Source organism: Fundulus heteroclitus, chromosome 5, assembly GCF_011125445.2.
Source record: "Fundulus heteroclitus isolate FHET01 chromosome 5, MU-UCD_Fhet_4.1, whole genome shotgun sequence".
Lineage (NCBI taxonomy): Eukaryota > Metazoa > Chordata > Actinopteri > Cyprinodontiformes > Fundulidae > Fundulus > Fundulus heteroclitus.
Genome location: NC_046365.1, coordinates 22,125,322 through 22,140,359, shown reverse-complemented (window position 1 = coordinate 22,140,359; position 15,038 = coordinate 22,125,322). Strand labels below are relative to the sequence as shown.

At 45.8% G+C, this 15,038-nt stretch overlaps 1 protein-coding gene across 3 annotated transcripts in view; it reads left to right on the top strand.

The window, feature by feature from the left end:
- Positions 1-15,038, top strand: part of rgs12b (regulator of G protein signaling 12b) — a 72,703-nt gene that overhangs the window by 3,140 nt on the left and 54,525 nt on the right. For all 3 annotated transcript variants that reach the window (XM_036137188.1, XM_036137189.1, XM_036137190.1), the window contains exons 2-5: positions 1-1,263; positions 2,873-3,115; positions 4,149-5,156; positions 12,817-12,936. The exon at positions 1-1,263 is cut by the window's left edge and continues 14 nt beyond it. In XM_036137188.1, the coding sequence (XP_035993081.1) occupies positions 181-1,263; positions 2,873-3,115; positions 4,149-5,156; positions 12,817-12,936 (2,454 nt within the window). In that variant the 5' untranslated portion in view covers positions 1-180. The remainder of the gene's footprint in view (positions 1,264-2,872; positions 3,116-4,148; positions 5,157-12,816; positions 12,937-15,038) is intronic.

Here is a 15,038-nt window from a genome sequence, read left to right as displayed (position 1 = left end):
CACCAGGAGGAAGGACTCACACCACCATGGGATCACTCACAAACCTGTGCTGAAGCTCCAGGCCTGCTTCTCACCCATGTGCCGCATTCCGAGCTGCGGCTCGTCTGTCCGAAGCAGCCCGGCCGTCAAGACGTTAAACATGCCCGAAACCAAATGATCAACTGAAATCCATCCCATCAAATGGACAAGAAAAGGTTCCCCGCCGCCACGTCCAGGCAGATGGACTCGGCGTCCAGGAGACGGGGCGGGCTGACGTTCCCTCAGCCTCCCCCGCTGGCCTCCTCCGTCCAGTACGGCCGTATTCAGGCGGTGGAGGTCGCCAGAGGGAGGACGGGCTACGGCTTCACGCTGACGGGCCAAAGCCCCTGCGTCCTCAGCTGCATCCTCAAAGGAAGCCCTGCGGACTACGTGGGGCTGCGCTCCGGAGACTGCATCCTCTCCGTCAACGACATAAACGTCTCCAAGGCGTCCCACGAGGACGTGGTCAAACTCATCGGACGTTGCTCCGGCGTTCTGAAGCTCGTCATCGCCGAGGGCGAGCGTCAGCGTCGCCACCCTCAACGCTGCGGCGCCCCCGCCGGCGGCGTCCGGCACCACAGCGGCAGCGTGATGGCGCCGGCCTACGCTGACTCCTGCTCCAGCGATGACGAGCTGGACGTCTTTTACAACAACGGCGGCGGCGGTGGCCACGGCAGGTCAGGCGGCGGCGGCGGCGGGAAAGCGGGCTGGTACAGAGCAAAGCCGGACCCCAGGCAGCTGGGCATCAACCGAGCCGAGAAGGTGGTGGCGGAGCTGCAATCTGGGGGAATCTTCAACATGATCTTCGAAAACTCCAGCCACTCCTCCAGCAGCTCGGACAAGGACAGGCCCGGGGCGAGCCTGTCCTCGAAGCCGCGTCAGCCGTCCGAGCCGGAGTTCAACCCGTACCGGGACGCCGCCTGCTCCCACGGCAACCCCAACCTCCTCTCCGAGGAGGAGATGGCCCAGGTGCTGAACGACGACTCCGTCTTCCTGGAGCCGGACTTCCGGCACCTCCACCTTCACCGGCACGAAGAGCACGACCTGGATGTAGGCGAAGGCGCCGACTTCGGTCTGGAGCCCGGCGAGGAAATCCTCAACGTGGGGATGATGGTGGGATACCTGGGCTCCATCGAGCTGGCCTCCACGGGCGCCAACCTGGAGAACGACAGTCTGCAGGCCATCAGGGGGAGCATGAGGCGCCTGAGAGCCGAGCAGAAGATCCATTCTTTGGTCCTCATGAAGGTGCACCCGGCGCTGCTTCCAGCTTTAGCTGTTCTTTAAAGAATGAGACATAAGTGTTGATTGTAGATTTTCTCAATTTAAAACTATCTTAAATTATACACACAGGTTCAAATTTATACATACATGTCCCCACTTGCGTCTAGATAAATGCCCCTGGGCTTGTTGCAGAGAAACCAAACCTTTTTTTTTTCTTGTCACCGTCATCACGCTTCTGGTGCGATTCTGACTGGATCTTCTGGCATGGCTCCTTTAAGCTGGTCCGTTTCGTGAGTAAGACTCCTGGGCTATGGTCTGTACTCAGACCGTCCGCCCATCGGTGTTGACGAACGTTTGCGAATGGAACACCAGCCGCGTCCGGGCTTCAACCATCTGAACCGAGCGTCCACCTTTAGAGGGAAGGAGATTGGTCAGAGGGTTCAGAAGCACCTAGGTTTGTTGACCCGTCCACAGACCAGCCCGTTTGCCATCAACGTGGACCGGGAGGGTGCCGACCGACCAAGAAAGAGGTGCGGCCCAAAGGCGGACACCTTCAAGCTCAGTTAGCTGCGCTGCGGCTGGCCACAAGGAGTAAAAATGTCTCCTGGAGAAAGGTTTCATGGTCAGATGAGCTGGAGACTGAGCACAGTGATGCTCGGACCGAGTCAAAACACCGTCCCAGCTTTAAAACGTTGCGGTAAAGGGTTGGCAGCGTCGGGCTGAGGGTCTGTTTCAGTGCCAGTGGCAGTAATGTGTTGCCCGAGGCGGGTGGGATTGTGAAAACGGAGAGCTGCCTCCAAATTCTCCAACTTCAGCTAGACACAGTAGGGCGCTCCAACAGCAGCAATCACAGTAAAAGGTGTTTCAGATGGAAAAGCATTCTGTGTCAGATCTGCCGTTTCTGATGAGAAGATAGGATGAGACATCCAGCCGGCTTTGTGTCAGGCCTTTGTTGACGGCTACACTGCAAAAATAGACCTAAAAATATGAATATTTTTCTTTAAATTAAAGTATTTTTCCTTGATTTGAGTAGATAAATAGGACTATTTGCCAATGGAATAAGATTTTTCCACTTAAAACAGGAACAATTCACCTCCGTCACCTTATTTCAAGTGCAGTATTTCTAATTATCTTATTTTAGGGGTAAAAATACTCATTCCATTGGCAAATAATTTTATTTACCTGCTCAAATCAAGGGCAAATACATTCATTTCAAGAAAATTGTACTTATTTTTAGTTCTCTTTTTGCAGTGTACAGAAAGCATACGGTTTGTCTGCAACCTGCTGAGAGGCAATAGCCTAATTCCAGCCGGGAGGGAAGGTTATCATTTTGACAATGTGCTGCCAAGAAATAGATCCAATGCAAATTCAAACCCAGCACTTGATTAAAAAAAAAAAGATTGTACCCCGGAAAAAGGAAAAGCCCAAATATATTGACGTCAATGAAATTGTTACAGTAAAAAATCTATCTATCTATCTGTCTGTCTGTCTGTCTGTCTGTCTGTCTGTCTGTCTGTCTGTCTGTCTGTCTGTCTGTCTGTCTGTCTATCTATCTATCTCTGCACTTAGTAAATGTGTGAGCCTCATTAGTTTAGCTGCCAGTGAGTAATGTTTGCCTCCTGCATCCTAACAGGTCATGCATGACAGCGTGCTCCTGTGCAGTGACAGAGGTCAGGTCCTGGCCACCTATCCTGCAGAAAAGCTAGCCTTCAGCGCCTGTTGCCCCGACGACCGGCGGTTTTTCGGACTGGTAACCATGCAGGCGACGGAGGAGCACGACGACCGTCGCTTCAGCAACGGGCGACACGACGAGGCCGCCGGTTTGAGGACGTCGTGCCACGTGTTCATCGTGGATCCGGAGCTGTGCCACCACCAGGTGGGTGCTTTCCTCGTTTTTTTAAAACCCAGAGACGTACAAACGCTCTCAAAGACGTCCAATTTAAAAACGGCACCCTGCGAAAGGACTCTCATCCCACTTTGTTACGACACATCTGTACGTTTTAGCGTATCTTAATGGGGTTAGATGTGATGCAACCAACACATGGTGGTGCTTAGTTGTGTAGTTAGAGGGAAATAACAAAAAGGAGTTTGCAAATAGAAATATCTAAAAAGAAGTTGAGTGCCGCTGCAAGACCTTTGGGGCATTTCTTTACCAGCTTTGCACATTTTGAGAAGGAAACTTTTAACATTTCAGCCTTTGACCTAAACCGTTCCACTGGAACTCTGGCTGCATATTTAGGGTAGTTTTAGATATTTCCTTCCTGCTGGAAGCCTGATCGTTCCAGCTTCTCGTTTTCCACCACACATAACGTTTTGCGTGCAGATCAGAAAGGTTCATTTTGGTCCCCTATGACCAGAGGTCCCTTCTTCCACGTGTTGGTGGGACCCCTACATGGCATGTGGAAAACTGCCAACATGGACTCGTTTTTCTTTTCGCTTGTGGTTGTAAGGTGAATCTGAGGTAAGCGAGGTAACCCAGTGTTAATATGATGGACTAAACTCTGCAAAAACGGAACTAGAAATAAGTAAAATGTTCTTAAAATGAGTGTATTTGTCCTTGATTTGAGCAGGTAAATAAGATGATTTGACAATGAAATGAGATTTTTGCACTTAAAATAGGAACAACTCATCTCCATTATCTTATTTCAAGTGCAGGATGTCTAATTATCTTACTTTAGGTGTCAAAATACTCATTCTATTGGCAGATAATCTTATTTACCTGCTCAAATCAAGGATAAATACACTAACTTTAAGAACATTTTACTTATTTTTAGATCCGTTTTTGCAGTGGTACATTGGAGTTGTACATTGGAGTTGATGGAGTTTTGAGGTGTTTCCTGGGATGTTTTGCCCGTGCCGGTCCGTTGGCTCAGTAAAGCACTGAGCCTTGTTTCTGCTGCTGTCCACAGGTCCACCTGGGTGTGGCCCGGAGGTTTGGCTTCGAATGCACCCCTGACCCAGACACGGGAGGCTGCCTGGAGTTCCCACCCAGCTCCCAGCCTCTGCTCCAGTTTGTCTCCGTCCTCTACCGGGACATGGGGGACAACATCGAGGGGGTGCGGGCCCGCGCGTTCCACGACCCGGACAACGACGCCCAGCAGAACCACAGCACCAGCAGCAACAGCGACAGCGGGATCGGCAACTTTCTGCCCGAGGAGAAGAGCAACAGGGTCCTGCTGGTCGACCTCGGGGGCCCCCCGAGTCACGGCCACACGTCCGGGGCCCGCCACTGGGACAGCCCGCCTTCGTCCCGACAGGCCTGGAGCCCCGTCCTCGGAGCCGCCGCCTCTCTCCCGCCTCCTCCTCCTCCTCCTCCGCCGCCTCCTCCCATGGCGAGGAACGGCCACTACCTTCAGGATTCGCACCTGGCCGACCTCCCTCACCCCCTCCCCCTGGCTCACCCCGACCTGCCGGGCAGACTCTCGCGGGGGCTCCACCCGCACCACTACTCGGGGGGCAAGCTGGGAGGAGCCGTGGGGGGAGGAGACAGGAGAGGAGGAGGAGGGATGGAACCTCAGAGGTGGCTCCCAGTCCATGTGCTGAGAGACTGGCGCCAGCAGCACCACCACAGCCACTTCCAGGGTCTGAGCAGCGATCAGGAGTCCTACGCCGAGTCCACCGACGGATGGTCCTCAGCCAACTGCAGCACCCTGCCCCCGCCCATGAGCAAGATCCCCGCGGACCGCTACCGGGCCCCGCTGGCCCCCGGGGACCACATGCATCCACCTGCCGTCAGCCCCCCTCCTCCCCCTCCTCTACCCCTGCCTGCCGCGCACCCCCACGGCCACCGGCTGGCGGCCCACAAAGACGAGTGGGCTAGGAAGCTGTTCGGCGCCGGAGACCGGGAGCGGAACGGAGCGCGGCGAGCTGAACGGGAGAAAAAACGAGAGGCAAACCCGAAGGAGGGAGAGAAAAAGGTACGTCTGCAGTTTGAGGTTGATGAAACTGGAACATATCAGCGCAGCTCTGTGTTGTTTTTTTTACTTTATCTGCTGGTATTTGATTCAGCTTCATTCGCAAGTTTCGAGTACACTGCAAAAACGCATCTAAAAATAAGTAAAATGTTCTTAAAGTTAGTGTATTTATCCTTGATTTGAGCAGGTAAATAAGATTATTTGCCAATGGAATGAGTATTTTGACCCCTAAAATAAGATAATTAGACATCCTGCACTTGAAATAAGATGATGGAGATGAGTTGTTCCTATTTTAAGTGCAAAAATCTTATTCCATTGGCAAAACATCTTATTTACCTGCTCAAATCAAGGACAAATACACAAATTTTAAGAATATTTTACTTATTTCAAGTTCCGTTTTTGCAGTGTAAAGACGACTTTTCCATGAAGGGCGCACATAGAAGAGTGCGTCGCTGCGTCGGTGTGAGGACTTGAGAGCGTAGTGTCAAAAGTGACCGTGAGATGAGAAAGCCGGGGTCACACACACACACACACACACACACACACACACACACACACACACACACACACATCACACACTCCTGTCGTGGAAAGTTTCTTGGACTAGAGAGCGTTCAAGGCTGCCCATTATTGAGACTATAAATCCACGCCTGCATTTTCCAGCCTTCTCCTCAAGGTCGAACATTTTTTCCAGCGTGTCTTTCCCTCAGACATCGAGCCTCTCAGTTGGTTTGAAACATCCCATATTTACCCCAGCAAAGAGCCTGACAACACTGATAATAGGAGCACATATGTCTGTTTTTTTTCCCGCTGAGTCGGTGAAAGTGGATGGATGACTTATTTATCCCTTCTACTCCAGTATCTGGTCATGAATTATGCACCGAGCCGACATCTGCCGTCACCTGAAAGCCAGCTGTCTTCTGCAGGTGGAGCAAATTCCTCAAAAGTCGATTATTGGTACGATCACCAAAATCCTTGTGCAATTATTTTATGGGGAATCAACTCTCTCACTGTTAAAAGTACAGTTTCCGCGCGCCGTTCATTCACGTTTGAGCTCTTTTAATGCAAAAGCGGCAGAAAGCGGCAACACGCACTGCAAAAAGAGAACTAAACATACCGGTAAGTAGAATTTTCTTGAAATGAATGTATTTGCCCTTGATTTGAGCAGGTAAATAAGATTATCTGCCAATGGAATCAGTATTTTTACCCCTAAAATAAGATAATTAAATATACACCACTTGAAATAAGATGACGGATATGAATCGTCCCTATATTAAGTGCAAACATTTTATTCCATTGGCAAATAATCTTATTTACATGCTCAAATTAAGGAAAATACTCTAATTTCAAGAAGGTTTTTCTTATTTTTAGTTCTACTTTTGCAGTGCGAAAGACATTTTTCCGGTTAGACCGTATCACCTGCAGGCCACTTTGTCTACTCCCTGCCTGTCATGTTAAAAAAAAAAAAAGTCTCTTAATTCCTATGGCTTTAAATACCAGCGTCTTGCATTAATACTCCCTGAACTTTGGCTTATTCCGTCAGCTTTGACCGTCAGTGTCTTTTACATGGTAGACCAACTCAGAGGGGCTCATAACCTCATAGACAAAATCTATCAAGGGAGTCTTTTGGTTTACGTCTTCTAGCCTAAGCTCCAAGTAAATTATTCTTGAAATTAGTGCATTTTTTCTTGATTTGAGCAGGTAAATAAGATTATTTGCCAATGGAATAAGAGTTTTGCACTTAAAGTAGGAACAATTCATCTCCATCATCTTATTTCAAGTGCAGAATATCTAAATATCTTATTTTAGGGGTAGCACTACTAATCCCATTGGCAAATGGTCTTATTTACCTGCTCAAATCAATGAAAAATAGACTAATTTCTAGAAAATGTTACTTACTTTTAGTTCCCTTTTTGCAGTGTGTAGTTCGGTATCGTGACTGCTCCATAGTGGTGCTCTATCCCCTTCAACAGTACAGAACGTATGTTGGAGTTACAAACTGACTATGAGAGAAAAACCTTGATATATTGATATTGATTAAAAAAAAGTTTATTCTTTATCAAAAGGGTGGAAAAAACCGAGTAATGCATTAGCTTCTAGACCCACTTTTAGTCGCAATAACCAGTATTTTTTGTCTTCCTCTGTGGCAGTATCATTATTTCCCCTTCAGTCCTGCTGTTCATTAGTTTCCATCAGTGCAAGGAGGCCTGTTTGCTTTCTCAGTGTAGCACCCAATCACCTGCAGCACTGTGATTTCTGGATTTTAGGCCATAAAATCGCCGTTTCTGCCATTCTGTTGTCAGATGGCTGCTGCTGCACCTGGGATCGCTGCTTTCTTGCATAAGTTCGCTGTGGCACGGTCCCACGCTGTGCCGTACGGCGTGTTATTGCTAGATATGTACAGGAGATCATGGTGAGCTCCAGCAGCCATTCTGGTTTAGGCCTTCACTGTTTGTAATGTAATTAACTTGAAGTTTGCCAGTCTGCAGAGCTTAACAAGGAGCTCTCTGTTTTTTTGTTATTTTTAATGCTTCATGGCACCACGCTATCTGACCTCGGCGCAAGTTTGCAGACATGCTCGCTTTTTCACAAGATCCATTTGTGACCCTTCAGATAGTTTAAAAACACCATTAAACCCTTTCTAGAGGGGCAGCAGCAGTCAGTGCTGATGGTTTTACATCCAGGCATTGCGTTAACACACATCCCCGTATGCTTAAAATTAGGCCTGGGCAGCCAGATTATGGGATTCTCACAATATGATAATATTCAATAAAAATAATCTAATGCTTTTGCGGTATTTATACAAACATAAAAACACTACCAGTCAATAGTTTTGGGCACACGTTTGTCATTCAGTGGCTTTTTTCTTTATTTTTATCACATTCTGCATAGTAAAAACCAACAAAACTGTGAAGCAAAGGTATGTAGACTTAATATAATAACTTAAAACTGCTTTTATGTTTTTGAGTCTTCAAAAAGCCCCCCCACCTTAGCTTTGATTACGGCTTTTCCCTCTTGGGTTTCTCTCCATGAGCTAAATGGAGAGAAACCAGTCACCTGAAATGGTTTTCCAACTGCCTTGAAGGACTTCCCCGAGGTATCAATAAAAATAAAGACAAACCAATGAATGAGAATATATATATATATATATATATATATATATATATATATATATATATATATATATATATATATATATATATATATATATATATAAATAAATGTATATAGTTTTTTTTTAAACCCAGACTAAGCAAACCTATGTAAACGCCTTCAGTAGCATTTTGAAGTGCCCGTTGAACTAAACACGATCTATTTCTGATGTTTTTCCTCTGCTTCCAGTGAAACACTTGGAGAACGATCTGATTTTAGCTGGACGCGTTGCTCAGAGCTCGCCAACTGTGTTTGTAAAACGACGTCACCTCAATAGGAGCATCGAAGTGTAGCAGCCTTCTTTCAGCCAGCTCACCAGCAGCGAGCAGCTCAGATCTTTGTGCCACTTTTCTCTGGCATCTCAATGAAAGGATTTTAAACGACTGCAGTTGAAGGATTCATAGCGCTAGCGATCGTAAATTAGTCATTTAAAAAACAAGAACAACAAAAAACCCTCGGTCCACAGCCTGTGCCTGCATGGCTGTATAAGATGGCAAAACTGCAGCTTTTAAAAAGACGTTTATAATTCTAGTGGTAGCAGTAAGGGTGTACTTAGTTTTTACTCATTGTGTGCAGGGATTGTTTGCATATCCCACGTAAATCTCTTTAATCATATTTACTGGATTTACCCAGAGTGCAAAAAAGACAAGATCTGTTCTAATTAAAAAAAAAGGGTGCACTTATTTTTTTGGTTAACCACAGCACTATGTAGGAAAGCTAAATGTAGGACAGATACTGAGGAGAGATTCCCTTGAAACTGGGGGAAGCTGCTACTTCTCAGGTTTAACCTGATTGGCTGAGAGGTTCCTGGGACCCTGCTGGGGACAATCAGAGGAAACAACTCCAAGGCATGGGCAGAGAATGACAGGGACAGGAAGATGGACGTTAACCCTTTTTAGAACAATGTCCTCAGACTGGACAGGTAAAGGAGGCCAACATTATCAGGATGAAAAAATGTTTATCCCTCTGTGGCAGAAAAAAAAACTGGCTATCAATTAGGCACGATTTATCATGCTAATGCGCTAATTACTTGAGAGGGTTCGCTCGTAGCGGTCTGCCCGTGTGCTGCTGGTGTTCGCTCGGTATTTAAACACACGGTGGTGCTGTCACGCTTCTCCTGTAGGCTCAACAAGTTTGCTCTTTTTCTCAAGAGGTGCGTTAACACTGAAACACAGACACAGTTGAAGACGATGCACAGTGGGAGACTAAATAGGCACAGCTTGTGTTAGTTTGACTTGCAACCAAGTTTTATTCATGGCGAACCCTACAAGATGTTTATCGAGAAGCCGTGGCTCACATCTGGCTTCTCTAAAAAAACGGCTTAGAATTGCTTAGAAGCTTTGTGGATGAATAATAGTTAAAGCCGTTCGGTTAATAATTTCCAATTAATCTGAGTCATAAAGAAATGTTAACTATGCAGATAATGACTGTGCTTTTTATGCGGTAGTTATTAACCCAACTTGCAGCAACTTGTCTTAGTGTGTGGTTCAGATCTTAAGATAATTGCTTTGAATTCTCCTCACAAACGCTGCGTTTTCCTCATTTTTCTTTAAAAGCTTGCTGCCGTTGAACCTGAAATAACCCCCCCCCCCCCCCCCCCCCTGCCCTCTATCACTTCTCTCTTTCACCTCAGTTTGCTCCATAAAACCTCTCTGGATTTCTCTCTCGTACTCGCGTAAGACTGACCGGGTAAGAAAAGAAAAAAAAAAGGGTCGTGTCGGAGCGTGTTTGTGCCCACGCGTTTAATCAAGCGTTTGCATCTTTATTAACCGAATGTACGCGCAGATGCAACACACACACACACACACACACACACACACACACACACACACGCACACACGCACAGATGTAGGGTTGACTCGGTATCCAGGCAACACCGCTGCCACTGCCTGATGAAACGCAGCGACCGCCTCCTAAACAGCCAGTCTGATTCAGCTCGCGTCTGTCCCTCTCAAGCCTGTCGCCGTCTTTTAATGACGTGTCACCTGCTGTCACCCGGGGTCCACTCCAGCAAGCCGTCCCCCACGGTACCAGGAGACGAGGCAGATGTTGCTTGTGGAAGTTCTGAGAGGAGTTCCTGTGCTATTGAAACGCAACAGTTGTCAGGGCAACACTTGATAAATCCCCCGTCCCCTCTGATTTACAGCGGTTCTATTCGAGATGACGTCACTCTCAAATGGCTTTGGATGATAAATGTTTTTTTCCCCCTGTGACTGAGGCTCTTAGGTGAGACAACCTATGGCAGCGTCTTCCTACAGGGGCATTGGGAGCTAAGTCCAATTAGCTCTTTTCCATGACACTACTTTTGCATAATAACCTGACCCTAGCCAGATGTATGTCGCTCCGCCTAGCTCCACTCATCCATCTGGGACAGATCCATAGGATTTGCCTTTATTGAAGGCTGGGCCTTATCAAAAATCCTTGCATATGATTGGATAAGCCACTTGTCTGTCATCTTTATCAACGTGCTATTTCAACCACTCACACCAAAGCTAACCCGTGACGCTGATGAGAGCGACGCAGGAAAAAAACAAAACTTTTTTTTAATTTTTTTAATGTGTTTGCGGCTCTAGTGGCACTCGTTTTATTAACAGTGAGCTGACAGGAAGAGGGGGGAAGACAGGCGGCAAAGCGCCGCGGGTCGGAGTCGATCCCGGGCCGACCGCGTCAAGGACTAAAGGCCTCCTAATATGGTTTGCGCTAACCGCTCCGCCACGGGCGGACCCCAGAAAACAAAACTTGCCAAATCCGGTCGGGAGAAGGGCGAAAACATGGTTTCCACCAACAAAAGCCTTCAGAGGCGTTCTCTGGTGTTCTTTTAATAAAACAATATTAGGTAGATTGGACAACACGGAAGAAATAGCAGCATCAATGCTAACGCTTGCTTCCTCGATGCGAGCCGCCATTGTTGTCTGAATCAAAACAGTCTCACGTCATGGACGCTTCTCCACTACGTCACATCTATGAAACTCCAGCCCTGCGTCCTGATTGGCTGGACAATAAAATTGGTTGGAGAAATTACTCTCTATGGGAGACGTCCCAGATGGATGTGAGTGAAGCTAGGCGGAGCGAAATCCATCTGGCTAGGGTCAGGTTATTTGCATACGGCATAAAGTTTTAATGTTTTTTTAGCATGCCGCGGTACATTAGTTGGTACCCTCAAATAATCTAAAACAATGGGACACAAACTGCGCAAAGGTGCAGGTGTATTCATCTTTTTGTGTAAAGCGCTTTGCATCTTTGTGTTGGGCCTGTGGGATTTGATTCAACAGCTTGGCACGGCAGGCACACAACAGGACCGTGCATGTCCGCATGTGCCGTGTGGAATGTAACATTTGGGAGAAAAAAAAACAATGTGCTCAAATTAGGCAAAACATAAAAGGCAGCCAAATTGGTCGGTACATTCCCAACTCTGTCATGAATTGTGGGTTGGACCAAACTCCAGACAGGAACTAGGGATGAGCGTCGTGACAATTTATGGGAGGCCAAACGGAGTGTGAGGTGGTACAAACGAAGAATCCAGCTAAGAACAACGAGAACCTGAGAATACATACTGAGGGGCGAGTGGAGAATGACATAGATGAAGACATTTTTATATAAATAGGCTTTTAACTAGGATGTACAAGGAATTGAAGTGTGCTTGTGTTTTATGTTTTTTTTTTTATTGTGAAGCAATTTAATGTCTGCGAAAGGTGTTACATAGAAAAACAGATTAGTTGAAGCAGCTGGGACAGAAGGAGCGCAGTGAGATCATGGCAGAGAGGCTCATTAACGTGACTAGGACTGAACTGAGATACAAAAGAATATATCTAACCAGGGGAAAAATCTAACACAGATGTTACAGAAATGCTAAATGTACAACAAAAAAAAACAGAACACAAGGGGAAAAACATAAGAAAGTAAACACAAAAGCATGAACTTATACAGCAAGGCTGAAATGAAAATAATAAAACAAGAAGAAAATACTGAAAACCCAAACACCTTGAGCTGGTGACAAATGTTGCAAACGGAGACGTCACATTGGGATGCGCAGAAATTGCTTTTTGGCAGCGATTGCCATAAAATACTGTCATTTTCATGTGTTTTAATCCTATGACACAATCAATAGTTTCTGTTTTTGTTGTTGGCCTCATGTGTAACAAATCACATGTATAAGTGAAGCTATGCGAACCGCCCACCTGTCATGTAAAACAACATGTCCTGAACATTTGTGGGGGAAATGTCTGGCAAAGCACACGCTGGGCAGAGAGAAGTAATTTAGAAAATATCCGAGTCTCTTCAATTATCTCTTTCATTTGTGTTTAGCTGCTTGAATCTGAGACGGAGTCTGTGAGCAGAGAAGAAGAACAAGAGGAGGGTTTGTCCAAAGATACGGTTAACGCCAGATTCTCGTCATTTATCCTACCATGACCCCCACCCTGCGGGTTTCTCATGAGTTGACAAACGGCTGTTTATTAAGACATCTGTTACAGCACGTAAACTGAAGTTGATTCTGTTATGTCGACCTCAGGGTGGTCGGTTCCGCGGTTTGACGATGGGATTCCCTCCTCTGCCCCAGCGCTCTTCGGCCAGACGCTCCTTCGGGCGCTCCAAGCGGCTCAGCATGGCTCGCTCCCTGGACGACTTGGAGGTGAGCAACATCAACGCTCGCATCTACTGTGTTTGTTTTTTCTTTGCCATAAAGTGAATGAAACAGTACACAACCCCTTACTCTGGCATGTAAGAAACATGGAAAACATGATCCAAAGCCGTCAGTGAAGGAAAAGCGTGCAGCATTGCTTCCTTGTGACAGAATCTCTCTTGCTTTGGCTGCTGATCCATGAAGGCGGTTGCTAACGTTCTAGAAACAAATACTCCAAAGGCTCTGATCCCCCCCCCCCCCTTTCTAGTGATTCCAGCTTTGCACTGCAAAAATAGAACTCAAAATAAGAAATTATTTCTTGAAATGAGAGAATTTTTTCCTTAATTTGAGCAGGTAAATAAGATTATTTGCCAATGGAATAAGATTTTTGAACTTAAAATAGGAACAACTCATCTCCATTTATCTTATTTCAAGTGAAGTATATCTAATTATCTTATTTTAGGGGTAAAAATACTAATTCCATTGGCAAATAATCTTATTTACCTGCTCAAATCAAGGACAAATACATTCATTTATTATTATTTCTAGTTCTCTTTTTGCTTCATGGTTTGTGTTCCTAGATTCAAAAGTTCTCATGAATACCGTCTGAGAACACTCGCTCTCCCCGGTCGCTTTATTAGGCACGCCTATTAGATTCCTCAACATATAGTAGAGATTCTGCAGCTCACACGGCAGCTACTCAATGAATTTACGCATCCTGATGTGACGAAGATGACTTGCCGATAATACATCAGAGCATCAGGACGAGGGAGGAAGGGGATTTTCCAAGTGGCACGCTTTGGTGGAACGAGGTGATCTGATCCGTGTGTCTCTGATTTACTGGCGGTTTTATGCCCGACTGTCTCCCAGGTTTTCAGATAATGGTCCGAAAGGAGAGAAAACATCCAGTGAGCACTAAATGCAGATCGAACCTTGAAGTAAATGGGCTACAGGAGCAGAAAACCACACTGGATGCTGCATCCTTCAGTCAAGGAGGGAAAGCTTTGGCTACAGTTCAAAGAAGGACACAAGCTGGACAATAACGATCGGTGCGATTAGTCTAGATTTCAGCAGTAAAACTCAGATGACGGAGTCAGAATGTTACATCATGAAAGCAGGGACCCATCCTGCCTCATATCGATATTTCCTCCGAGGAGCTGAACACAGTGTTTCCATCTTCTAGCGGCAAAATGCACCGTGTCACAAAGGTGAAATCATGGTCTCTTGATAATAACACTGAGTTCAGTACCTTAGTTGCCTCCACAGTCACAACAAACCCAATCCAATAGCATCTTTTGGATGGTGCAAGGTGAAAATCACACCATGAACAAGAGGCCAGCAAATCTGCGGCAGAATTACGACACAACAATGTTTTCCTCTTTTTTAAAAGCATGCATAGACATAATTACATAAGAAAAGAAAAAAATATTTATATATTTGTCCTTTTTCATATGCTTACACTTAAAATATCTTTACTGAGCGCAAACTGGAACTGAAGTCAAATTTCTTGTTTGCGTACAACAGATCCTTGTTTTGATTATATGAACTACCCCTGAGCAATGTTTCGGATTTCGTGTCGATTCTGTGCCACGAAGAGCTAAGGCGGGTCTGAAAGCAAACGGTAGTCCAACCTGGGTCCAGCAAGATGGGCCTACTAATTAAGGCCACTCGGAGTATGATGGTTGTTAAAAGCTACGGTTTGAATCCGTCGTTTTCTCCGTTATCTAGTTCAGCCGGCATAACAATAATTCGCCTTGTTAGCCAGGATTGTGTCCACTAACAAGGTTTGAATTGCTTAAAGCGTACAAACACTAAGGTAACAAATATATCTAAGCTTTAGAGGATTACAATGAGGATAAAAGTAACAATATGCTCGTGTATGTACAGCCGTTTCATAAGATAAGAAAATGATAATCTAGGCAGGCCTGAGGACAGAAAGTGTCTCTGTGGCGCTATCAATCTTTATATATATATATATATATATATATATATATATATATATATATATATATATATATATATATATATATATATATATGCTGGAAGGCCTAAATCTGCTTCCAGCTGTGTTTGTGGGTTTCTAATGACCTATTTGGTGTTGTGATTTACCT